Source organism: Moschus berezovskii, chromosome 9 (assembly GCF_049115385.1).
Source record: "Moschus berezovskii isolate FMDL1 chromosome 9, NW_MosBer_1.0, whole genome shotgun sequence".
NCBI classification, from domain to species: Eukaryota; Metazoa; Chordata; class Mammalia; order Artiodactyla; family Moschidae; genus Moschus; species Moschus berezovskii.
In genome coordinates this window covers 61695632-61721129 of record NC_142468.1, presented here as the reverse complement: position 1 = coordinate 61721129, position 25498 = coordinate 61695632, and the positions used below count along the sequence as shown (strand labels likewise).

At 39.6% G+C, this 25498-nt stretch overlaps 2 protein-coding genes and 1 non-coding gene across 10 annotated transcripts in view; 1 reads left to right on the top strand and 2 right to left on the bottom strand.

The window, feature by feature from the left end:
- The first annotated feature begins 78 nt into the window (after window positions 1–78).
- Window positions 79–25237, top strand: KLHDC2 (kelch domain containing 2). 7 transcript variants are annotated; one of them, XM_088839736.1, is made up of 14 exons: window positions 86–1321; window positions 4122–4201; window positions 5858–5975; window positions 11229–11344; window positions 11645–11726; window positions 11889–11972; window positions 12427–12507; window positions 12579–12637; window positions 13045–13154; window positions 13557–13629; window positions 14629–14716; window positions 14810–14862; window positions 24348–24395; window positions 24515–25237. In XM_088839736.1, exons 1-14 carry the CDS (start codon window positions 1169–1171, stop codon window positions 24519–24521), a joined length of 1152 nt encoding a protein of 383 aa, XP_088695862.1. In that variant the 5' UTR covers window positions 86–1168; the 3' UTR covers window positions 24522–25237. The 7 variants fall into 7 exon arrangements, with proteins under 7 accessions (XP_088695860.1, XP_088695861.1, XP_088695862.1 ...); XM_088839734.1 differs by having other exon boundaries at window positions 79–1321; window positions 24348–25237; XM_088839735.1 differs by having other exon boundaries at window positions 85–1321; window positions 14629–14862.
- On the bottom strand, window positions 10330–10453 carry LOC129563644 (small nucleolar RNA SNORA11). The gene has a single exon (XR_008687387.1). It is a non-coding gene; the product is annotated as a small nucleolar RNA SNORA11 (small nucleolar RNA).
- Window positions 14338–25498, bottom strand: part of NEMF (nuclear export mediator factor) — a 56291-nt gene continuing 45130 nt past the window's right edge. For both annotated transcript variants that reach the window (XM_055437008.2, XM_055437009.2), the window contains exons 26-33: window positions 25231–25384; window positions 19682–19759; window positions 19349–19546; window positions 18107–18139; window positions 17203–17303; window positions 17061–17104; window positions 16899–16978; window positions 14338–16626 (exon numbers count right to left, since the gene is read on the bottom strand). In XM_055437008.2, the coding sequence (XP_055292983.2) occupies window positions 16549–16626; window positions 16899–16978; window positions 17061–17104; window positions 17203–17303; window positions 18107–18139; window positions 19349–19546; window positions 19682–19759; window positions 25231–25384 (766 nt within the window). In that variant the 3' untranslated portion in view covers window positions 14338–16548. The remainder of the gene's footprint in view (window positions 16627–16898; window positions 16979–17060; window positions 17105–17202; window positions 17304–18106; window positions 18140–19348; window positions 19547–19681; window positions 19760–25230; window positions 25385–25498) is intronic.

Genomic DNA, 25498 nt, shown 5'->3' with positions numbered 1-25498 from the left:
ATCGCATGGATGGAGGAGCCTGGCGGGCTACGGTCCACGGGGTCGCAAAGAGTCGGACACGACTGAGCAACTAACACAATATGCATTTAAGTTTCCTCCATGTCTTCTCATGGCTTGAAAAAAAATGGCTCATTTTCCAGCACTGAATAATATTCCATTGTCTCAATATTTTACAAGTGAAGAATCAAATTTAGATCACAATAATTCTTAATTTTCTCTTGATCGGATTGAAAAGTGTCATATAAAATGTAAGCTAAAATAGTGTCTGTGTGAACAGGATTCACTTTCCTCCCAGAAGGTCTGGGAGGTGAAGATTTCGGAAACACTTTTTGAGCACAATTTTCCAAATTGGGTGGAGGATGCAGCACTGAATTAAATAAAGAGCTTATCGAGAAGAGAGGTCATGAACCGCTCGGCAGGCACATTGGGGTGGCACGCAGTCCCGGCGCTGCTTAGCGCGCACAGCGGCGCCTCCGCCCGGAAGCCGCCCAGCAATCGCGGCTGGGGCCACCCGGGCCCACGCGTGAGGGGAGAGGTGCCACCCCGATCCAGTGTCCTGGGAAAGATAGGGCACCGACTCTGGAGACCCTGAAACTTACTAGCTGAGCAATTTGCTACCCCTTTCCGGGCTGTGAACATACTTCAATCAAACAAGACCTTCTTGGGAAGAAAGACTTTTTTTGCAAGAGTCTGGCTAATTCAGCATCTCCTCGTAATGGAGGGAGGCTCGGAGGTGCTTGGAGGTGCTTGGAGGTGCCTTTAGCTTCTGGGCCCGGGCCCGGCAGGCGCAGGCGGCGGGCGGACCCGGCGCTGGGGGCGCTCAGCGCCAGCCGCGCTTCCGGATCCCGACGAGCGGCGTCAGCGGAACGGGCGGCTCCCAGCGCGGCGTAAACAAGGGCGCTCCGCGGCGAGCGGCGAGCTGGAGGCGGGGCTGACGGGCTGCAAGCTGCTATCAGCCCGAGGCGGACCCTCGCCGCCCCCAGCCCGCAACCCCGACTCAAGCGGCGAGAGGCCGTCCTCGCGGAGACGGGCCGGGAGGACCGAAGCCCGGGCGGCGGGGCACGGCCGTGACGCCGGGCCTTTCGCCGCCACCGCGCGTTTCTCTCCCTTTGTCTTCTCCTGCTCCGCGGGTGCGGGGATTCCTGGTGAACCGAGGTGCAGCCTCAAGATGGCCGATGGCTACGAGGACCTGAGGGAGGACGAGCTCCCAGGGCCGGCCTACGAAGGCTACGAGTCCGCGGAGCTCGCCTGCCCCGCCGAGCGCAGCGGCCACGTAGCCGTCAGCGACGGGCGCCACATGTTCGTCTGGGGCGGTTACAAGGTCAGTGGGCGGCCGGGTCGCGAGGGCGTCGGCCGCCAGTTACCGGGAGGGGGCGGCGGGCCGGGCGGGAAGGCCAGCGTGGCCGCCCCGGGCGCCTCAAGTGGCCCCGCGCCGCGACCCCGCCGGTCGGTTGGTTCTCTTGCGAGTGTGGGAATCTTCCCACGGGCCTCCCCACCCGTCCCAGGGCTCCTGGGCTGTCGTCACGCCCGCCTTCTGCTTACAAAGCCTGCTCCCCGCTCCCTGCCCGCGCTTGCCCAGCGCGCTGTTAGATGGCCGAGCTTTACCTGCGGAGGGCGCGGCGAGCGGGGCGAGACCGCGAAACGTGTTTTTATTTAAAGGGTTGGTGTGTAAGAGGTGACGGTGTGTGAGGTCACTCTTTACTTGTTATCGGGCCTCCTAGGAGCACACTACCTTATAGAGCCGGGGTCCGGTGCCCGCTGCTGCCGTGGCCCACTTATGGGGAGACGGCCGCTTACGAAAATGCATCGGAATTCCCCAAGGCCGCAAGAATTGGCGTGTTGAACCTTCCCGCCGGTTCAGGAGTGCCAGCTACACCTGTGCACCTGCCATCCTAGTGTTATTCGAATGTTTTGGGGCTATTCCCTTTTGGTTTCAGCTGAGAAAGGGTTGAGATTTTTCACATGAAACTCCTATAAAGAAAATTAATGGAAAGGTTGTATCAATAACCGGAAAAAAAATCAACAGTAACGACTTGTAACTACAGAATGCAGCCCTTTGACCCTTAGTCATGAACCAGTATGATTAGTTACCAGTTGAGAGCATGTAGTTGTGTTTCTTCTGTTTTCCTCTGTCTGGAAATCCTGCCCAAGTGCCTCCTATTTAAACCTTCTCACTAGTTCTCCTACTCTTTTGCTTTTAGAGCTTCTTAATGACACTCCACATTTTAGAATCGTATGTTTTCATTTGCTGGGGTGCTTCCGATCGGTTCTTACCAAAAATATTTTTAGTCCCTTTTGGTTTTAAAAAATGATCTGCCCCCGCTCCAATATGCTAGAAATCTAGTCCTATACACCAGTGCCTTCCATGACTTGGAAGCACTAGGTGATTCTGGTAGTAGATTTTAGTTTATGCTACAGGTGATGTGACCATTTTTTGAGATGACTCTAAAAAGACAGCTGGGAAAAAGCGGCCTTGATTACTTCCTTTGGTTCCTTTCTCCTAATCCTAATTAATCTGAAATGTTTTCCCCAGCCTCCAGTGAATAGGTGTTCAGAGGAGGGTATTTGGTAGGAGCAAGGTGGCTGGTACCTGGTGACTTTTATTAAAATGTAAATAATTGCCTTGGAGAAAAGTAAAACTGTTAGTCTTCAGTAGGAAGAGCGAAGGTGAGGGGACAAGGGGAGAAGAAGGGTTGTGCGGGTAGAAGATTCTGAAGGTGAGTTGTGGAGGGCCTGGATGCCCAGGGCTGAGGCGGGGTGGAGAAGCGTGACTGGTGAAGTAAGTTTGTAGTTCTCAAACAGGCCTTCCTCCACATTCTGGCTACAACCCTAAGAGTACCATACACCAGAGGGCCTTGGGAGATTGTTTTGATTTGAATAAACCTTAGCTTCATACACAGAAGTCAGTTTTCCTCCTCCTGCCAGACTGATGTACTCTGGGTCAACCTGCTATCTTGCTTCCAGCCTTTCTGTTCTGTGGTGGAGTGGAAAGTGAAATGTTTACATGCCCAGATGTTCTGGTCGGTGTATTTTTCAAGCTTATAACTCTGATACCCATTCTTAGTGAACTGCAACTGTTTACTGTATGTCAACATTGTTCAGAAAGTGGCCAGGGTGGTTCAAAGTCTGGAGAAGTCAGGCAGTGGTTGAAGTTGCAAATTCAGGGAAAGGAGGCTGGAATCCTGGTTCCACCATTCCTTGCTGAGTAGCCTTGGGCAACTTCTCTGAGAAACCTATACTAGCTATTTCTTATGGTGGTTGTGAGAATTAAATATAGCACTCCATGGATAGCATTTCGCTAGTTCTGGCATATAGTAAGCTTGATCTGAAGGGAAATGGAGCAGAACAAGGAACTTAAGACTTTGTACTGCTGCTGCTGCTAAGTCGCTTCAGTCGTGTCCGACTCTGTGTGACCTCAGAAGACGGCAGCCTACCAGGCTCCCCCGTCCCTGGGATTCTCCAGGCAAGAACACTGGAGTGGGTTGCCATTTCCTTCTCCAATGTGTGAAAGTGAAAAGTGAAAGTGAAGTCGCTCAGTCATGTCTGACTCGTAGCGACCCCATGGACTGCAGCCTACCAGGCTCCTCTGTCCATCGAATTTTCTAGGCAAGAGTACTGACCCATATCTAGTTATATATTTTAAGTCTAAGATTTTGTACAGGGACTTAGTATTTGCAGTTCTGCCCTCTCTGCTGCTTGGTAGAGAATGAATGGGTAAAAGGGAAGAACATCTGACCTGTTAGTGTGGATCAGGTGCTTTCGAGGTAGAACTTTCTTTAGCCTGCCGACATGACACAGGTGATCTCCCTTGAGGTCACGTGACTCAGATTTGGTGCGTGGAGTGTTCAGGATAAAGTGGGCTTAGAGATTACCTGGAGATCTCTGAACTTCGTGCATCACTGCAATTGCTTTATCAAGAATTTGAATTGAGGGCTGTCTATATTAAGCATTACTTTGGCATGGGGTAGGGAGAACTGTACATGTGATAGAATTGTTAAAAACCTGTTTAACTTCTTGTAACTCTCAGTATCTAAAATGAGATAGTTGTGAAAAAATATACAATAGTGCCTCTTTAGAATACGAGTAATTTTTGTATTTGCAACTTTTTGTTGTTGTTTTAGAGTAATCAAGTCAGAGGATTATATGACTTTTATCTGCCTAGAGAAGAACTCTGGATCTACAACATGGAGACTGGAAGATGGTAACTGTGGATATTAAGAGGGGGACTAGAATATCCAAATAAGGTTGCAAACAAAAACATACTCTGTAAAACCCATACTACTGAATAAAAATAAAGATGCTAACCTAGCTGTATATTTTGAAAAGTGTTCTACTAGTTAAGCTTAGCTGCTAAGCTTAAATACTTTTGTATTTCTTCAGTAGTTACTAGATGGCTTTTACGACCTTTGAAGAAATTTCTGTTCAGAACTATGTCAAGTATTATAGCAATATTAAAGAGGTAGAGGCTTCAGATCCTCGAATGGAAATACAATAAAAGTTCCATATATATATTCAATATGTTATGTCTTCTGTTATGTATGAGAGAAGAATTTCTAGACTATTTGCTAGAAATAAAGGTAGTAATATATTTTAATGAGCTCTAATATTAAAATTTCTATGCAGATTTCTTTGAATTAGCATGTTTTGCCTTAAAAACAAAATTAAATTTGCCATCCATGCAAACTGGGGTTATTCTGAAAGAACTTTTTGCCAGTTTCATACCAGTAATACTCGAGTATGTTCTTAGCTGAATTAATGAATTCTCAAAATGCTGGGTTGGCCGTGTTTGAGGATTTAGAAAGTAGTTTTCCCCATGGTTTGCTTTATGAAAACTTAGTCTCTTATATATGTTAGCATATTAGAGATCTCAGAACTAGGAGAGTACTAGTTCCACTTGATTTAAAAGTTCAACTAAAAATAAACCAGGATTATTTTTGCATATAGCCAGTGTTAATCTAGCTATTTAACGATCTTTTTCTAGAGAACTGGACATTTATAATTGTATTCCTTTAATGGGGAAAATTTAATTAAAAAAACAAAAACAATTCAACCCCATAAGAAATTTTTACAAAATAAGCCTATCAAAACTTAAAATTTGGGAATTCCCTAGTGGTCCAGTGGTTAAGATTCCACGGTTCCACTGCAGGGGGCACAGGTTCAGTTCCAGGTCGAGGAACTAAGCTCCTGCATGTCCCATAGCACAGCCAGAAACAAACAAACAAACATAAAGCTTAACATAGATGAAGCGATACAAGGAGCAGAAGCCCTTGAAGTTCATATTAATATCTGAATTTCAGAATTAACTTTTTGATTCAGATCCACTTTTAGACTTAGAATGAGTTAAAACAGGTAAAGAGCACTCAGAGGAACGGTTGGCCTATCATAGACACTACCTGAGTGTCTGCAGTAATACGTAAGGTTGGAATCAGACTAATTTGAATGGCTAAAGGTGACTGAATTAAAAAACACTTATTAATCTGTCAGGACTGAGATATTGAAGTTTTCTTCCTTTGGGTTCTTGGCCCACTCAAAAAAACAAAACCATCATTTATGGTCAAGTAACTAGAAAAAGAAAACAGAGAAATGTTAAGATGGTTTGCTGCTGGAGTGATATATGACATGTAGGCTTTCAGAACCTCCCATACTGTCACGTTAGTGCCTGCTGGCACAGCCTGTGGAGTGGGTGAAAGAACAAGTTCATTCTTCTAATTAATTTTAGAGCTAGAAGAGACCTCAGCATAGCTACTCACCCCTTATTTTTTCCTTTTATTGTGGGGATAGAATTAGAAGAATGGATACGTTGTTGTATTTCTTCTTCTTGGGGAAATTTATTTACATTCAGTTTTTTCCCTCTCAGGAAAAAAATTAACACTGAGGGTGATGTTCCTCCTTCTATGTCAGGAAGCTGTGCCGTGTGTGTGGACAGGGTGCTGTACTTGTTTGGAGGACACCATTCAAGAGGCAATACAAATAAGGTTAGTGTGTCTAAGGATGGTTTAAGGTAACTTTGTTCTTTTTCAGACCACTTTAGATTTATAAGGTTAGCCCAGTTTATTCCTGTTCAAGTTCAAAAACATGTGTACTTGATTATCGTATGTTCTTTGCAGCTGCTTATTCTCTTATTAATAAAATGCTGTAGTATTAGATGAATATTAGAAACTAAAAACAAGATGCAGTTTGGGGGGTGGGGTGGGGGTATTGGTGGCTCAGATGGTAAAGAATCTGCCTGCAATGCAGGAGACTTGGGTTCAATCCCTGGATTTTCAGGATCCCCTGGAGAAAGGAATGGCTATTCACTGCAGTATTCCTGCCTGGAGAATTCCATGGACAGGAGCCTGGCGGGCTGCAGTCCGTGGAATTACAATGAGTTGCACGCAACTGAGCAGCTAACACACACAGTAAAATTTAACAGGCTACAACTCAAAAAGCTGTAAGGAGAAATTAACAGACAAAATTTTATATACTATCATTCCTATAACATGGCACCATAAGATACTGTTGTTCAGACTTTGTCTATGTTTTGCCCAAGCTGGGAAAAGGCATGTTTTTCTCAGGCCCATACGAGACAGATGCAGTAAGAAAGGTGCATGTAACATACGTTCAGTTCAGTTCAGTTGCTCAGTCATGTCCAACTCTTTGAGACCCCATGGACTGCAGCATGCCAGGCCTCCCTGTCCATCACCAACTCCCAGAGTTTACTCAAACTCATGCCCAGTGAGTCGGTGATGCCATCCAACCATCTCATCCTCTGTCGTCCCCTTCTCCTCCCGCCTTCAGTCATTTTTCCCAGCATCAGGGTCTTTTCCAGTGAGTTGGTTCTTTGCATCAGGTGGCCAAAGTATTGGAGTTTCAACTTCAGCATCGGTCCTTCCAATGAATATTCAGGACTGATTTCCTTTAGGATGGACTGGTTGGATCTCCTTGTAGTCCAAGGGACTCTCAAGAGTCTTCTCCAACACCACAGTCCAAAAGCATCAATTCTTTGGCGCTTAGCTTTCTTTATAGTCCAACTCTCACATCTATACATGACTACTGGAAAAACCGTAGCTTTGACTAGACAGACCTTTGTTGGCAAAGTAATGTCTCTGCTTTTTAATATGCTGTCTTAAGTTGTTCATAACTTTCCTTCAAAGGAGTAAGCATCTTTTAATTTCACGGCTGCAGTCACCATCTGCAATGATTTTGGAGCCCAAAAACATAAAGTCTCTTTATCTTTTAACATCTGTCAAATAGATGTTTTCCCATCTATATGCCATGAAGTGATGGGACTGGATGCCATGATCTTAGTGTTCTGAATGCTGAGTTTTAAGCCAACTTTTTCACTCTCCTCTTTCACTTTCAAGAGGCCTTTAGTTCTTCACTTTCTTCCATAAGGGTGGTGTCATCTGCTTATCTGAGGTTATTGATATTTCTCCCAGCAGTCTTGATTCTTGCTTGTGCTTCATCCAGCCCAGCATTTCTCATGATGTACTCTGCATATAAGTTAAATAAGCAGGGTGGCAATAGACAGCCTTGATGTACACCTTTCCTGATTTGGAGCCAGTCTGTTGTTCTATGTCCAGTTCTAACTGTTGCTTCCTGACCTGCATACAGGTTTCTCAAGAGGCAGGTCAGATGGTCTGGTATTCCCATCTCTTTAAGAATTTTCCACAGTTTGTTGTGATCAACACAGTCAAAGGCTTTGGCATAGTCAACAAAGCAGAAATAGATGTTTTTCTGGAACTCTCTTGCTTTTTTGATGATCCAGCGGACGTTGACAGTTTGATCTCTGGTTCCTCTCTGCCTTTTCTAAATCCAGCTTGAACATCTGGAAGTTCACAGTTCACATACTGTTGAAGCCTGGCTTGGAGAATTTTGAGCATTACTTTTCTAGCGTGTGAGATGAGTGCAATTGTGGGTAGTTTGAACATTCTTTGACACTGCCTTTCTTTGGGATTGGAATGAAAACTGACCTTTTCCAGTCCTGTGGTCACTGCTGAGTTTTCCAAATTTGCCGGCATACTGAGTGCAGCACTTTCACAGCATCATCTTTTAGGATTTGAAATAGCTCAACTGGAATTCCATCATCTCCGCTAGCTTTGTTTGTAGTGAGGCTTCCTAAGGCCCAGTTGACTTCGCATTCCAGGATGTCAGGCTCTAGGTGAGTTATCACACCATCCTAGTTATCTGGGTTGTGAAGATCTTTTTTGTATAGTTCTTCTGTGCATTCTTGCCACCTCTTCTTAATATCTTCTGCTTCTGTTAGGTCCATATCGTTTCATGATCCCATCTTTGCATGAAAATATTCCCTTGGTATCTCGAATTTTCTTGAAGAGATCTCTAGTCTTTCCCATTCTATTGTTTTCCTCTGTTTCTTTGCACTGATCGCTGAGGAAGGCTTTCTTCTCTCCTTGCCAGTCTTTGGAACTTTGCATTCAAATGGGTGTATCTTTCCTTTTCTCCTTTGCCTTTCACTTCTCTTCTTTCTACAGCTATTTGTAAGGCCTCATCAGACAGCAATTTTCCTTTTTTGCATTTCCTTCTCTTGGGGATTGTCTTGATCACTGCCTCCTGTCCAATGTCATGAACCTCTGTCCATAGTTCTTCAGGCACTCTATCAGATCTAATCCCTTCAATCTATTTGTCACTTCCACTGAATAATCATAAAGGATTTGATCTAGGTCATACCTGAACGGTTTTGTGGTTTTTCCGTACTTTCTTCAATTTAAGTTGAATTTGGCAATAAGGAGTTCATGATCTGAGCCACAGTCAGCTCCCAGTCTTGTTTTTGCTAACTGTATAGAGATTCTTCATCTTTGGTTGCAAAGAATATAATCAATCTGATTTCGGTATTGACCATCTGGTGATGTCCATGTGTAGAGTCTTCTCTTGGGTTCCTGAAAGAGGGTGTTTGCTATGACCAGTGCGTTCTCTTGGCAAAACTCTATTAGCCTTTGCCCTGCTTCATTCCGTGCTCCAAGGCCAAATTTGCCTGGTACTCCCATTTGTTTCTTGACTTCCTACTTTTGCATTCCAGTCCCCTATAATGAAAGGACATCTTTTTTAGGTGTTAGTTCTAAAGGTCTTGTAGGTCTTCATAGAACAGTTCAACTTCAGCTTCTTCAGCATTATTGGTTGGGGCATAGACTTGGATTACTGTGATACTGAATGGTTTGCCTTGGACACAAACAGAAATCATTCTGTCGTTTTTGAGACTGTATCCAAGTACTGCATTTTAGACTCTTGTTGCCTGTGATGGCTACTCCATTTCTTCTAAGGGATTCTTGCCCACAGTAGTAGACATAATGGACACCTGAGTTAAATTCACCCATTCCAGTCCATTTTAGTTCACTGATTCCTAAAATGTCAACATTAACTCTTGTCATCTCCTGTTTGACCACTTCCAGTGATACATGTAGACACTTAAAAGAAATTCCGTTTATTTGGCAACTTAGTAAGCACCTTACTGCGAGCACTTGCTTAGACATTGGAGACAGAGATGAATGATATAGTCCCCACCTCTAAAAGCTCACTTTCTAGAAGGGACACACATATGTAAACAATTGCAGGAGCATAAAGAGAAACCGAGTTGGCTCATAATAATAGCTCAGTAAATATTGTTGAATCATGATGCTTGAGTAGAATCACATACTACAATTGGAAGAGGTATTATGCAAAATACGTAGGTACCAAGATGCAGAGTTACAAGCAGATATGTTTGGTTTATGGAAATGCCAAGTGATTTGGTATAGGTGGAGCGTATGGGCCGAACTGGTTTCAGATTTCAGACTGTGCTCCTAGGAACTCTAGGGATTTTTTGGGGATGCTTTGGGACACCTATGAGAGAAGTATATGGGGTTAAGCAGGATTCACACACCCATTTTCTCCTTCCTTTTAACAGTTGTCACTCCACTTATTTACTTATTCACAGTTCACCCTAAGGTAAATCAAAGTTCACTTTAATTAAGTGAATAGTGTTGCATGCTCTTTGGGTTTGGACAAAAGTATAACAACATATATCCATCATTGTAATGTCACACAAAGTATTTCACTGCTCATAAAAACTTCTGTACTTTGTGTATACATTTCCTCTCTCCCCCTCAACTCTGCTATCAATCTTTTTATTGTCTCCATAGTTTTGCCTTTCCCAGATGGCATATAGTTGGAATCTATTTTTCTTTTCTTTGCCATCCAAGGAAGAGCCTTTATAAGACCACTCATGCCTCACCCACATGCGGACCTGACAGGCTCTAAGTGGCAGACTTACTCACTAAATGCTGTAGCTTTTCTTTCAGTGTTGAGTCCTGTCACACTGGTCCTGCCCAGCAGCACGTGGAGGTGCAGGGGAGCATGTGTTTTCTATTTCTTCATAGGAAGGCCACAGGTTTTGCCCCTTGTCACAGTGAACCCAGATTTCTGTTGGGTATGTTGTAAACAGAGAAGCCATTTCTTCAGGTTCTTATTTTTATATTTGGGTGTTTGCTTAAGATTTTGTTGGAAGAAAAGGTTTTGTGCCTAAAAGGTTTTGTGAGGCACCGCCGTAGTCTGTAGTTGAGCCATGTATTTTTCAGGGTCAAGGGGGAGAAAACTAATTTTGACACAACATGAAGAAACTTGGGGAAAAGACTAGTTGTGGCTTTAGTAAAGGGGAGTGGTCAGAGAAATGGTAATAGTTAAATGACTAGGGTTGAGGAAAAGAAGCTTTAGGAGCCTAAAAAAATGAAGTTAACTTATTGACTATTTAAATGTAAGTACCTGGATGTGAACCCTCTGAAAGACAAATGAGTACTTAATCTTTTAAGATTTATCCTTGGCTCCTAGAATTAAGTGGGCACTTAAAGACATGTTTGTTAAATTGAATTTGAAGATGAATTGCTAAGTTTGATTTTTTTTTTTTTTGGAATACCATCCCGATAGCCATAAATTAGATCAGTACAATTCAGAGTGCCTGTCTCAGGCAAAGATTGTAGTAAATTAACACACTTTCTAGTCCTTCAGCCAAAAAGTGGTATGGGGGAAAACAATAAGCTGAACACAAACAAGTTGCACAGTGACTTAGGTAATTTACATTCTGGCAGAAATTTCTTATCTAGACTCAGACTAGGTAACATTTTGCAGACTGGCAGCCCGTTTGCAATTATACTTTTAGTAGTACGGAATTAGATGACATTATTAGCATAAATGCAATAACATTAAATGCCAAGGTTGAATTTCCTTCATGTAACAAAATCTAACATTGCTTCTGGCAGTTCTACATGCTGGATTCAAGGTCTACGGACCGAGTATTACACTGGGAAAGAATTGACTGCCAAGGAGTTCCTCCATCATCAAAGGACAAACTCGGTGTCTGGGTATATAAAAACAAGTGAGTCAGCAGCACTATAGGTTTTGAGTTTTTATGTGGAAAGTACTTTGCCATTCACGTATCCTTCGCTAATAACCATTGTAATCATATAACATGCCTCTGAAGGCCCATGAAGATTAAGTAGATTAATGGCAAAGCACCTAAGACATCATTGTTAGCTGTATTAGCCATTATTATTTGAATAAGTATTTTTATATACTCAAGTGTGCTTTCTCAGCTCATGGAATATTACAAAACAAAAAAATCTCTTGTATCCTGTGGACGTTTGAATTTTTAATGTCTTGGTTTTTTATCAAACAGGTTAATATTTTTTGGAGGGTATGGATATTTACCTGAAGATAAAGTATTGGGAACTTTTGAATTTGATGAAACATCTTTTTGGGTAAGTGAAGTTTCGTATTTGCTTATGTGGCCTACTTAGTCTGCTGAAATAATATACTTTGTTTGCTAGTAGCTTTGTTCATTTTGCCGTTAATAAACCAAAGGCTGTTTGATTTTACAAACATTATTTTTAAAAACTAACTCAGATTCTTATTTTCTGTAGAATTCGAGTCATCCAAGAGGATGGAATGATCATGTACATATTTTAGACACTGAAACGTTTATCTGGAGCCAGCCTATAACTACTGTGAGTTACTGAAGAATAATGAATTATTAAAGCAAAGCTGCTTCAACGAGAAGGGCAGTTGGCAAGTGGTGTAAAACTGAAAGTTCATTATTCTCCAAGGAGTCTAAAACTAAAAAGTTAATGTATAGTCTAGCCCAGTATCTGTCATCTAATAGCTGTTAAAAGTGGTATTGTTTGTAATTAAATAAATGACCTAGTGCTGGATTGGGATTTAAATTACTCAAATATTAGATGTCTTTTTCCTCTGATACAGTGTCATATAATGTGCTTTTATTTTAAAAGATAAAAGTAAAGCAAGTAAGCATTCTATTATATTAACTACCCCATTCAGTAATGTTTCTCAAAATCCCAGTTTTGGTAGTCAGCCTTCAGTACTGCTGTTTACTACAAGTTTGCATTTCAGCTTAAGAGCTCAAGTGTTCTGCACATTAAATTGTTTTTACGACTTAACTAGGGTAAACCACCTTCACCTCGTGCTGCCCATGCCTGTGCGACTGTTGGAAACAAAGGCTTTGTGTTTGGAGGCAGATACCGAGTGAGTATATAAAACAATTTCAAAGATGTGCTTTTCAGTTACTCAGAATGATAACTATTTATCTTTTTTAGGATGCTAGAATGAATGACCTTCACTATCTTAATCTGGATACTTGGGAATGGAATGAACTGTAGGTATCATTTAGATAATTATTTAGGAAAGTTTTTCAAAAAAAATCTAATGGATTTTCCCCTTACTCTATCATTAGTACATAATGTACCTGCTTTCCTTTTCTGTAACAATGAATTTAAGTGAACATGATCACTAAATCCTTAAGGAGTCTTTAAATTTTCAGTTCCCATAACTGTATGTCTAGCACATAGCACGTGCTTAATGTTTGTTGAAAAGATCTAAAGCTGACCCTCCTTCCAAGGAAACAGTTCATTGAAAAGCATGTAGTTGTTAATATCAAGAAGCCTTTTTAAAAGTCTCTTCAAAATTCCATATAAAATTTTAAAGAAAACTTTAGTATTTCTCTGGTTTAAATCCAGTAGTGGCTTTTAAATGCAGATATTGTAACTTAGCTGTCATTTTCAGAATTCCACAAGGCATATGCCCAGTTGGCCGATCTTGGCATTCACTAACACCAGTTTCTTCAGATCATCTCTTTCTCTTTGGAGGATTTACCACTGATAAACAGCCACTAAGTAAGTACTTTTAAAATATTTTAAAAAGTTATTATATGTCATTCATGTTATATATAAATAGCTGGAAAACCCAGTATTTTAGGCGTATCAGAGGGCTATAGGGATGGTTAGAAGGTTTGCTATTAATTTTGATCCTATAATATGCATATAATTGTTTTCATATGACATCTATTTATCCAGTAAAAAAAAAAAAAAATTACCTAGAGCTCTTTGCCCTGCTAAATGGCTGTAACATGAAAAGGGCTTACATGCCTAACTGCAGGGAAAAAAAAGGAAATATACTTTCTGTATCTACTCAAAATCTGATTTATTACTGTTTTTACTAAAGCTGCACTCTTTAAATATCAGTGTCACATTGACAGAATAAGATACTTCATGGCTTTTTTTCTTTGCTTTCATCAGGTGATGCCTGGACATACTGCATCAGTAAAAATGAATGGATACAGTTCAATCATCCCCATACTGAAAAACCAAGGTATGAACTATTTAAAAGGTAGTTCTTATGTTGAGTGAGGTCCTCAGAGATGTAGAAGACTGGTAATGAATGAGAAAATTAAGTTGGCTGCATTCACTTCCTCATAAAAACCCTAGCATTCACTAAGGTTTAACGTCATACCTTTTGAAAGAAAACCAGTGTTTTGAAAGAAAATCAATGTAGTATTAGTGCTTTCTTTTTCATCATCTGTGCATGAAAAACAGGGCTGGGTTTTGCTTTTTGCTTCATCAAAATACTGACATCGTTAAAATTTGTACTAAAGCTCTTTACCAGAGTAGAACTGTTTCTAGATTTGTCATTTGAAAAAGGAACTTCTAGTTCTCTTCTAGGAGATAATTCAAAACCCTAAAGAATGTTTGAGGGTGGGGGAATCAAGAACTTTCAATCAAGTTTACAGTTGTGCTGTATAACAAATATTAGGAAGTTGAATTGTCCAAAAAGACCCTGTTAGAACACTGCGCCTTTTCTTATCTCAGAATTGTTAGAGACTGCTAAAAGGAAATGATGTAGTCAGAATTAGTGTTCAAAACATATTTGTATAATATTAGCTTGCATTTTTGTCCACCCCTGTAACCTAAGTAGTATAGTAATGCCAGAAGATGCTTTGTTTACTCAGGCAGTCAGCATCCCTCAGATGTTTTGTGCAAGGACAACTGACCCTGCCTATGAAAAGAAGGAGGGCATATATCACTCATCTCCCAAAGACTTTTATTGCTCATAAAAACCTAGAAAACAGATCGTTCAGTTCAGACTCCTCATGCATAAATTAGGACTGGACCAGAGAGAGAATGATATCCAGATAAAAGACATTGATTTTTCTAGCTTTTTGTACTTTTCCTTGAAATAACTGTGTCTCAACTTTATGTTTTGGTCTGCGCTAAAGACCTTTAGTCTTTATTTCATCATCTCTATTCTGTAGTATAAATTATCAGTTTGGTGTCTGGGGTGACTTCAAACAAGTTCTTGTTTTAAATGTAGATTATGGCATACAGCTTGTGCCAGTGATGAAGGAGAAGTAATTGTGTTTGGAGGGTGTGCCAATAACCTTCTTGTCCATCACAGAGCTGTAAGTACACCACCCTTTATTAAAGGACACTTCATATTATTGCTGAAACTTTCTTGTGAAGTACTTTTAATGTATTCTTTGTCTATTTTTCAGGCACACAGTAATGAAATACTTATATTTTCAGTTCAACCAAAATCTCTTGTAAGGTAAGTAACTCTTTACTTAGTACTTACTTTAAATTGTTTCTTAAACATTTTAAATCAGTGTTCTTGAAAAAATAGGTTTATTGATAATTTAAGGGCAATAATAAACTTTCATTGATAAAACTATCCAGTTTCTATGAAACTCTTTAAAGTGCTTTTTCTTTTTGGTAGTTTTTCAAGTGAATGTACTTCTAAACAGTAAAGTGAAATTATTTTTCTTTGTCCACTTTCAGGCTAAGTTTAGAAGCTGTCATCTGCTTTAAAGAAATGTTAGCCAACTCATGGAACTGCCTTCCAAAACACTTACTTCACAGTGTTAATCAGAGGTTTGGTAGTAACAACACTTCTGGATCTTAAGGCTTCATAGATAATGCCTCTGATCACTTGCATGGACAGCAATTCTGTAAACATCAGAGTGAAATCGTTTGTATAATTATATACACTGTTGTAGTTTGCAGCTTTTTAGTTTTCATGTGCATGTGAATGGCCTAGAGAACCTATTTTTATGTCTAAAGTTTACAATAAATGTATTTAATAGCAGAAGTTAATACTTGGGCTTTTTACCTAAAGTAATGATTATTTCCTCTTTGATAACATCAGGGTCTGTATCTGTGCAACACTGTATTAATTATTCTTACCACTATCAAAATGGTGAAGTTACTTTTTAAAGACATTAATATTTTAGATGTTTCTTTAATGGCGTGAGTAGTCTATTATGTTGAATTTCAAACACTAGGCTACATAAAGTGGTTGTTGATAAGACTAAGCTGGTAAAAGAAACCTTGGAAGGATCAACAGCCATCCAGTCCTCAACCCCAATGCTTTGGTGTAAGGGCTGGGGCAAGTGGAGCTGCTCATGTTGACTCTAGGTAGCCTGTTCAATTGTTTTAAAATTAACAGCTTTTATAGCTCATAAAGAATGGAAATAATGTATGACTTTATTCTCCATTCTGTTAGGAGACAAGAAAAAAGCTGGGTCAGGAGTCTTTAGTGGTAAGCCTGAAAGTGCACTTATAATATTATAGGTTCAGATACTCTGTAACGTGCTACTGATAATTACTAGAGGTGGAAAATAAAATGGCACAGAGCTGAATGAGATACAAAAGAGAAATTAAGATGAAAAGTAAAGGTATTATATAAATGCATGGAAGTTATCAAAACCAATTTCTTCTAGGTGTTATCTTAAGCCAAGTCATGGGAATGATTTATATTTAAAATCTGGCCTAATATGAGTAAAGGCAGAAGTCTACTTCCTCAAGACTTCAGTGTATAACCACCCCAACCCCCACCAGGAAAAACAAAACTTGTGATTGGCCTGTAACAGATATATTAGATGTTATGTACAGTAGACTACCAGGTCCATAGTCTAAGCAGTTGAGCCACTTCACTATTCCATTTCTTTACACATGAAATGAATACTTGCTATTAACCTTCCAAATTTCAAGAAAATGTAGAATAATTGCAGTTGTTTACAATCAGCATTTGCTGTCCACAAATATTTTAGGAAATCCTATCATAGTGTTTCATCCCTATAAAACTGGAAAAAAACCAAGTCATTTTGGCAAATACAGCAAGGCAATGTTAGTTCACTTTTAAATGCGGAAGTCTTGTTACATGATGTTTTCATCTCTGAACTTCCAAAAGGCTATAAAACTGACTTTTCTCAAATATTTTAGGATTTCATTTCAGCTATTTTCTTTTTACATTCAGAAGATTGGGTGCAGACACTTTCACTTTGCCAGGAATGTTTCTTGATAAATCCGTATCCTTTAAAAAAAAAAAAAAAAGCTGAATATTTTCACAATCACATTTTTATGATCTTTATATGTCCTCTGCTGCCAAAAGAATGGCATTTCTAAAATTTTCATCTGAAATTATTTTACTTATTTTATATTGCTTCTAGCAAGACAGCAGTTTCTACCAAAATAATAGCTGCAGCTTCCATCTGCTAACAATGCAAAAACAAAAATGAAAAAATTATAACTGCTCACATTTAACTGTACCACCAATTTCTAGAGATTTCTACAGGAATACTTTACCTTTACACTGCGGAATAAGTCTTTTTCTCTTGCTGTTGCTTCTTTGGAATGCATGAAACTATTCAAGGCTGTTTTCGCAGCTGTAAGGAGAAAATAGAAGAATCTAATTCTGTTCAGTCAAGAAACGTTTAAAATCATAATTCACAAAAACATATTAAATACCTTTTCCCTTTTTCTGAACTCCAGGAGTAAGTTTCACTTTGTATCTTTAAAAAGGAATTGCATGTGTTACTAATCAGAGATTACAAAATGATACATAAGTCAATGTTGTGGCAGCTGTTTGAGTAAACTCATAATGACTTACTTATAGTTTGTCATGGTGGTATATGGGGCACATATTGGAATGGCAAACAGCAGTACATCTTCAGAATGTGGCTGCCCTGTCAAAGAGTCAAACAGATTTTCCTAAAAAGGGAAAACAAAAACAATTACAAAAGCTATTTTTACCAGCCCTAAAATAGGAAAATTCTAACAAAACAATACATTTTATCATTTTCTGATAGATAATCTTTCACCCTTTGGGGCTATATATAAAGCAGAGCTTAATGACGATTTTCAAAATGACAGATATATTTAAGAGGGAGAAAAAGGGAGGCATTTTTGGTTGTCATAACTGAAGCAGGGTTGGGGGTGGAAACAATATTATTGACATCTATTAGTGGGTAGATGCCAGGGATGGGACAACTCCCCACAAAAAAGAATTATCCATCGCCAAATGTTAAAGAAGTCAAAGTCAGGAAACTGGATTAGAACAGTCATCTCTCATGCCTGTTCTTAAGGAGAAATTCTAGGGCTTCTTAGAGTTCCCATTTTGTGGGCTGCCTAGAAGATTGCCTGTATTTAACAACCTAAGTAAATTTAGATGTAGGACAAAACACTTGGTACAGTTAGTGCTTACTATATGCCATGAACTTTTCTAAATGCTTTATGTATACTATCTTAGTTCTCACACAACTCTCCTGGTAGAGGGAGTTATATTCCTATTTTTCACATGAGGAAACTGAGGCACAAAGAAAAATGTTTCCACGGTTGTAGTTATATGTAATAGAGTTAGGATTCAAACCCAAGAATGTGTTACTCCAGAGCTTGTAGTCTTTTTTTTTTTTTTTAAAAGCCTTTTTAAGTTCTAGCTAGAAGTTGTGTGCCAGATATTGTGGTACCTGGACTGCAGTCAATGTTGTAGTATGAACCCCAACACAAAATCATACCTCATTTCCCTGTTGGTCTAGATCTTGTTCTTCCTGTTTCAAATATATAAAATTTTAAAAGTCAGTTGTAACTTAAATTGAAACTCTATACCGTTAAAATCTATGAAGAGAAAAACTGATAAATATAAGACAGACTAAGTTAATACATGTGTCTAATATATGAGAAAGCGATACCATTCAAAGAGAAAAAGGATGTGCCCTAAAGTTAAAAAAAAAAAAAGACTTCCACAGAATATATGCTAATGAAAGTGTTAGTCACTCAGTTGAGTCCCATTCTTTGTGACCCCATGGACTGTACAGCCCACCAGGCTCCTCTGTCCCTGGGATTCTCCAGACAAGAATACTGGAAAGGGCTTGCCATTCCTTCTCCAGGGGATCTTCCCCACACAGGGATTGAACCCAGGTCTCCTTGCACTGCAGGCAGATTCTTTACCATCTCCGCTGCCAGGGAAGCCCATTGATAATTATGAATATTCTTTTAACAGTTATGAATATTTGAGTGTAAGGTTTACAGAGTAAGTAATATAAAAATCTGAAGACAAACTGAGTTTTAATATTACTAAACAACACTGTTCAGGGAACCAAGAAAACAGTAATACATTTAGGATCCCTGTAAGCACTCCCTGCACTGAATGGAGCACACAAAACAACCAAAGTTTAACTGCCATGAATAAAAATATAAAGGTGAAACAAAGTTTTGTTTTTTTTTTTTACCAATTTATAAAACAATAAATCCTTTGTTCAGAATTTCAAAAAGATGTATATATTCATGCAAGAAGATATACATTAAGGCCAGACTTTCATACTCAGTTGATAGAACAACTAGGCGACTTGTCTTAACTGGAAAAACGTTAACATTTCACACTATGTAGTCACATTTGACATCATGTAATACAGTATATATTCTTATAGAAGAACCTAGAAAAGTGCAAATTCATTTCTCATTCATGGTCAACATAATCCTAATGATCTGTTTTAACTAAGTTTCCACCAGAATCTAGTTTCTCCATAAAATTTTCTAATGGCTTATGATAAACTTTTTAGAAGCTATCCAACACTGCTATTTTTATACACAGTAATTAAAATTTAGGTCTTTTAGGCTATATTTCTAAGGTAACTTCCCATTAAGAATAGGGTTACCACTTTCCCTTGTTTTATTTTAGCACTGTAAATCCCATGTCCTGGGAACCTTGAGATCGTTGGTCACCCTAATTAAGAAGCCCATGTGTGTGGCAGCCTTACCTTGTCATCATGTGGATCATCTACAGCCAAGTCTTGTAACTCATGAGTGGTAACTTCAAGGGATGGAGTTTCTTTCTTTATGCTCTCTGAAACTCTTGGTCCACCTCTAGGTTTCTGGGGCTGTTTCTTCACTGGTTCATCCTTTATTTTGCCTTTCTTTCCCTTTTTCCCTTTTTCTTCTTTGTTCGAACCTGCAGACTTCATAGAGGGAAAAACAGTTAATGTTGACAGTATTTTCAGTGTTGTCAGTTCTTTAACAAAGTACTGAATGCACAGCATATGATAGGCTGGATGCCCCTTGAAAAACAAATGAAACTATTAAATGTTGCTTACTCCCAGCAATTTCATGATGAGCTCACGTTCTTCTTCATCTTGGTCCTTGTATTTTTCCTTCATTTTTTTCATTTTACTCTACAAAATAAAAAACATTTTTGGCTGGAAAAATTCAGCAGTAAGAAAATGTTAAGACATGTATATAAAGAAAAGGAACTTCTTTAATTCTGTCAAAATGCTTATTCAGTAAGGCAGGCACTTTAACAAACAATATATGGAGTCTTTGAAGATGGATAAACCATAGTCCTCACCCCCTCAAACAATTGACCATCTTGTGGAAAAAGAAGACACACAGAATAAGAGTAAATTAATGTAAAATATTCTAAATGCAAACAACTTTATATCTAAGATAATTTAGAGAAAGGAGACTTTTTTTAGCTTGAGCAAGAACTGAAGGGAAGAAATAAAGCAGAACTGAAAGATTCACTGCATCTGGGAATACAGGAAAGGCAAGATTATAACGTAAAGACAGAACAGAGTAGTAACAGCTAGTCATCACACATGGTTGCCATCAGGATACACATAAGAATAGGAAATGGGGCAGCAAAGTTTAGCTGGGTATTTATTGCAGACACTCTTAATACTTTGGATTTAACTACTGATTCTTTACTCTGGGTACACATCCAAATCACTAGACTAGTTTTTAAAACCACAGACATACAGGCTTCACCTCCACAGGCTTTCATCTTGACTAGTCTTAGTTAGGACCCAAATAACAAATTTATAAAATTGTAAAGATTTAATAAGACACAAAAAAACACTATACAAGATTGACAAATCAGACTTCATTAAAATTGACAAATGCTGCTCATCAAAAAACACTACTACAGAAGTGAAAAAGCAAGTCTCAAAACATGAAAAATATCTGTAGTACAGATAACCAAGAAAAGACATGTATTTAGGATTTCAAAAACTATAAATCAGTGAGAAAGTTGGACAACCCAACTTTTAAAATCTAAATTAAGATATCAGTATATACACACTTGAATGACTTGAAAAACCCCAACAATACCAAGTGAAAGTGACGATGTAAAGCAACTGGAACTCGGATACACAGCTTGGTGGGAAATTGGTACAAGTCCTCCGAAAAACTGATAATATCTACTAAGCCAAACACAACATGTGCACTATAACCCAGCATTTCCACTCATAGCTAGCTATACAGGACAGAAATGCAAATTTGTGAATATCAAAGATACAGGTCTTCAATGATGAACAATAGAGTAGACAGAAACTGGCAGATGCTATTTAGCAATGCAAATGAACTGTTACAACAACATGGATGATTCACAAGATTGAGTGAAAGATGTAAGACAGGAATATATAAAGGATGACTGCTTTTTTACATAAAGTTCAAAAATAGGCAAAATAATGTACTGTGATTAAAGGAAGACATGCTTTTTCTCTGGTGGGAATACGATTTAGAAAGGGGTAAGAGAGTTTTCTGGAGTAATATAAAATTCAAAGGTCTTGTTCTGGGTGTTGGTTTCACAGATACATATGCATGTAAAGACTGAGCGAAAAGCAAAAAACTGCACATTACTATATATAGCATGTGTAGTGAATCATGTCCAACTCTTAGAGACCCCCATGGACTGCAGCCTGCCAGACTCCTGTCCATGGGATTTTTCCAGGCAAGAATACTGGAGTGGGGTGCCATTTCCTCCAGGGGCTCTTCTCAACCCAGGGATCAGACCGGGGTCCACTGCGTCTCCTGCACAGGCAGGCAGATTCTTTACCACTGAGCCACCTGGGAAGCACACTGTGTGTACATTACACCACAAAAAACAAAACAAAAAACTTGAGAATAAAATGCAATATTACCAATAAATTGAACCAAGAAATGGAAAACTCAACAAAAAGAATAGTTTCTTGGAGAAATATAACTTAGGAAAACCAACTTTGAAAAAAAAACCTGAATGGAGTTATGATCGCTAAAGAAATTTATTAAGTACTTAAAAACCTACCCTGAAAGTGTTACTTGCTCAGTCATGTCCGACTCTTTTGTGACCCCAAGGACTGTGGCCAGCCAGCCAGGCTCCTCTGTCCATGGAATTCTCCAGGCAAGAATACTGGAGTGGATTGCCATTTCCTTCTCCAGGGGATCATCCCAACCCAGGGATGGAACTCGGGTCTCCTGCATTATATGCAGATTCTGTACCATCTGAGCCACCAGGGAAGCCAGATATCCCTAAACATCAGGCCCAGTTGCTAAAAAAAAAATTTCAAGGAACAAATGATCTCTATTTTATACAAAGTGCTGCTGCTGCTGCATCACTTCAGTCGTGTCCGACTCTGTGACCCCATAGACAGAAGCCCACCAGGGTCCCCCGTCCCTGGGATTCTCCAGGCAAGAACACTGGAGTGGGTTGCCATTTCCTTCTCCAATGTGTGAAAGTGAAGTCGCTCAGTCGTGTCCGACCCTTAGCGACCCCACAAACTGCAACCTACCAGGCTCCTCCATCCATGGGATTTTCTAGGCAAGAGTACTGGAGTGGCTTGCCATTGCCTTCTCCGATATAGTCACTAGCTGTCAGTACTAGAGAGCATAAAAAAGGAAAAGTACCAAACTTACTTTATGAAGCTGGTATCACCTCGATACCCAAACAAGGCAAGGACAGTATTAGGGGATTTTATTATGTAATCTACACCACACGAACTCATTGAGGGAGAAAAATGGATACAGAAAAAGCAATAAAATTTAACTCATGATTATTAAAACTAGCCCTTTGTAAAGGATATCTACCAACAACCCACAAGAAACATACTACAATGTTAAAAATGGTCCCTTTAATGTATTACTATAACAAAAGAGGTATGCTATTCTTACTTTTATGCCACACTGTACTGATGTTTGAGTCAGTACAAGAAACATGAGAAAGAAAACCAAAGCCATTATTTGCAGACTGACTGCCTAAATTTCATCTGTAGCTGGTGCTGCTGCTGCTAAGTCGCTTCAGTTGTGTCCGACTCTGTGCGACCCCATAGACGGCAGCCCACCATGCTCCACCGTCCCTGGGATTCTCCAGGCAAGAACACTGGAGAGGGTTGCCATTTCCTCCTCCAATGCATGAAAGTGAAAAGTGAAAATAAAGTCGCTCAGTCTAGTCTGACTCTCTGGGACCCCATGGACTGCAGCCTACCAGGCTCCTCCATCCATGGGATTTTCCAGGCAAGAGTACTGGAGTGGGTTGCCACTGCTTTTCCCTTCATCTGTAGATGAAATGTTAAATATAAATATTCAGTAAGACTGCATAATACTATCAACTGGACGAATACCCTTAGTGCATACATACGACATTTTTTAAGATAAATAAGAATTGCTGAGTCAGAGGGTAAATGCACTGTTGGGACTCTTGATTGAACATATACCATGGGAATTCCAAACTTGCACTGAATGACTGAATACATATTATCTATTAGTTTGATGGGTGAAAAAATTCCCCTTGTTTACATAAACATTTCTCTGATCTACCCCCTACCCTGCAATTTGCCCTTTCTTTCAATTATTTTGAGTTATAGTGATGGTTCTTTTCTCCACCAGATATTTACTTTCAGTTCAGTTCAGTCGCTCAGTCATGTCCGACTCTTTGCGACCCCAAGAATCACAACACGCCAGGCCTCCCTGTCCATCACCAAATCCCAGAGTTCACTCAAACTCATGTCCATCGCGTCGGTGATGCCATCCAGCCATCTCATTCTCTGTTGTCCCCTTCTCCTCCCGCCTCCAATCCTTCCCAGCATTAGTCTTTTCCAGTGAGTCAACTTGTCACATGAGGTGGCCAAAGTATTGCAGTTTCAGCTTTAACATCAGTCCTTCCAATGAACACCCAGGATTGATCTCCTAGAATGGACTGGTTGGATCTCATTGCAGTCCAAGGGACTCTCAAGAGTCTTCTCCAGCACCAGAGTTCAAAAGCATCAATTCTTCAGCGATCAGCCTTCTTCACAGTCCAACTCTCACATCCATACATGACCACAGGGAAAACCATAGCCTTGACTAGACGGACCTTGGTTGGCAAAGTAATGTCTCTGCTTCTTAATATACTATCTAGGTTGGTCATAACTTTCCTTCCAAGGAGTAAGCGTCTTTTAATTTCATGGCTGCTATCAGCACCTGCAGTGATTTTGGAGCCCAAAAAAATAAAGTCTGACACTGTTTTCACTGTTTCCCCATCTATTTCCCATGAAGTGATGGGACCAGATGCCATGATCTTCGTTTTCTGAATGTTGAGCTTCAAGCCAACCTTTTCACTCTCCTCTTTCACTTTCATCAAGAGGCTTCTTAGTTCCTCTTCACTTTCTGCCATAAGGGTGGTGTCATCTGCATATCTGAGGTTACTGATATTTCTCCCCGCAATCTTGACTCCAGCTTGTGCTTCTTCCAGCCCAGCGTTCCTCATGATGTACTCTGCATATAAGTTAAATAAGCAGGGTGACAATATACAACCTTGATGTACTCCTTTTCCTATTTGGAACCAGTCTGTTGTTACTTTAGTATTTTTTAAAACATGACTAGCCACTAATTTTGAATGCTTCATACCCTTTAAAACACAATTTATGGTTCTTGTCTAGATTTTATTCTGCTTCACTTTTCTACCTGGCTGTCCCTATGTTAACACCATTCTGTTTTAGAAAGTCTAACAGTAAATGTTTTGCTACCTAGCAGGGAGATCTTCAACTTCTTTTTCAAGATTCCCGTAACTGTTCTCTGGTATGTATTCTTTCAAATGTTAATTAAAAATCTCAATTCTTTTTTGAATGACTTCATGTTGAATTTATACAGTAATACAGGGAGAATTGATTTTTTTTCCCCTTTCATCCCTGGTCCAGGAATTGAACCGAGTCCATGTACCACAACTACTGAGCGAGTACTCTGGAGCCCATGAGCCGCGGTTACTGAGCCTGTGCGCCACAACTTGTGAAGCGTGCATGCCTAGAGCCTGTGCTCTGCAGGAGAAGCCACTGAAGTGAGAAGTCTGTGCACTGCAACTAGAGAGCTGCCCCTGCTTGCCTCAACTCGAGAAAGCCCAAGCAACAGTGAAGACTCAGCACAACCAAAAATAAAAAACTCCATAGCAGAAGAAAACTAAATTAAAAAAAATTATTTTCAAAGGAATTTAATTTTCTTAAAGATACACCTATACATCAGTTCACAATCTCTACACAGCTACATTTTTAAAGTATAGTCTATATCCACTACCTCCTCTTTCTTCATCCCCCACCTTTATAAAATATGTAAGAACTGTAACCAAAATTGCATTAATAATTGAAAAAGAAACTACTAAGTTAAATTATCAGATCAGCACTGCCAGTTTTTAGCTGAGTGTCTCTGGCAAATAAATCAATCTCCTATTCCTCTTCTACATAACTTGAGAGTTTCTGTATAGATGATCTTAAAAAAGAACAGAGAGTGATCTCTATGCTCCTTAACACTATCTTTTCAACTAATTTTCAAAAGAAGTCACACAAGATTATTCTCTTTCACTTAAACTTTAAAAAAGGAACCTCACAACTTCACTTGTGAATCGTATAGTACTAAATATTACCTTTTGTCCTCGTTTCATTGGCTGAACAACCGGGACATTTCTGCTTGTGTTCTGATGAGTTTCAGTGTTTAGAGCATTTTCTTTTTCTTTGTCCTTTCCTTCTGTCATTTCTAAATCCCCTGAGTCATTTGGAAGCTTCTTTTTCTTCATTTCCCTAAATATAAATGAAATGGAAAATATCTTAATCTTAGAATTTCAAATTCTTAATACCCTAAAAAAATGACACGCAGAAGGGAACGTATATGAGATCATGCCTTCTGCTTAACTT

Bases quoted from the DNA above. Each gene is read 5' to 3' on its own strand.
- KLHDC2 (XM_088839734.1), top strand. From the start codon at position 1,169: ATGGCCGATGGCTACGAGGACCTGAGGGAGGACGAGCTCCCAGGGCCG. The intron at 1,322-4,121 runs GTCAGTGGGCGG...TTGTTGTTTTAG, and splicing joins TCGTCTGGGGCGGTTACAAG to AGTAATCAAGTCAGAGGATT. The intron at 12,508-12,578 runs GTGAGTATATAA...TATCTTTTTTAG, and splicing joins TGTTTGGAGGCAGATACCGA to GATGCTAGAATGAATGACCT.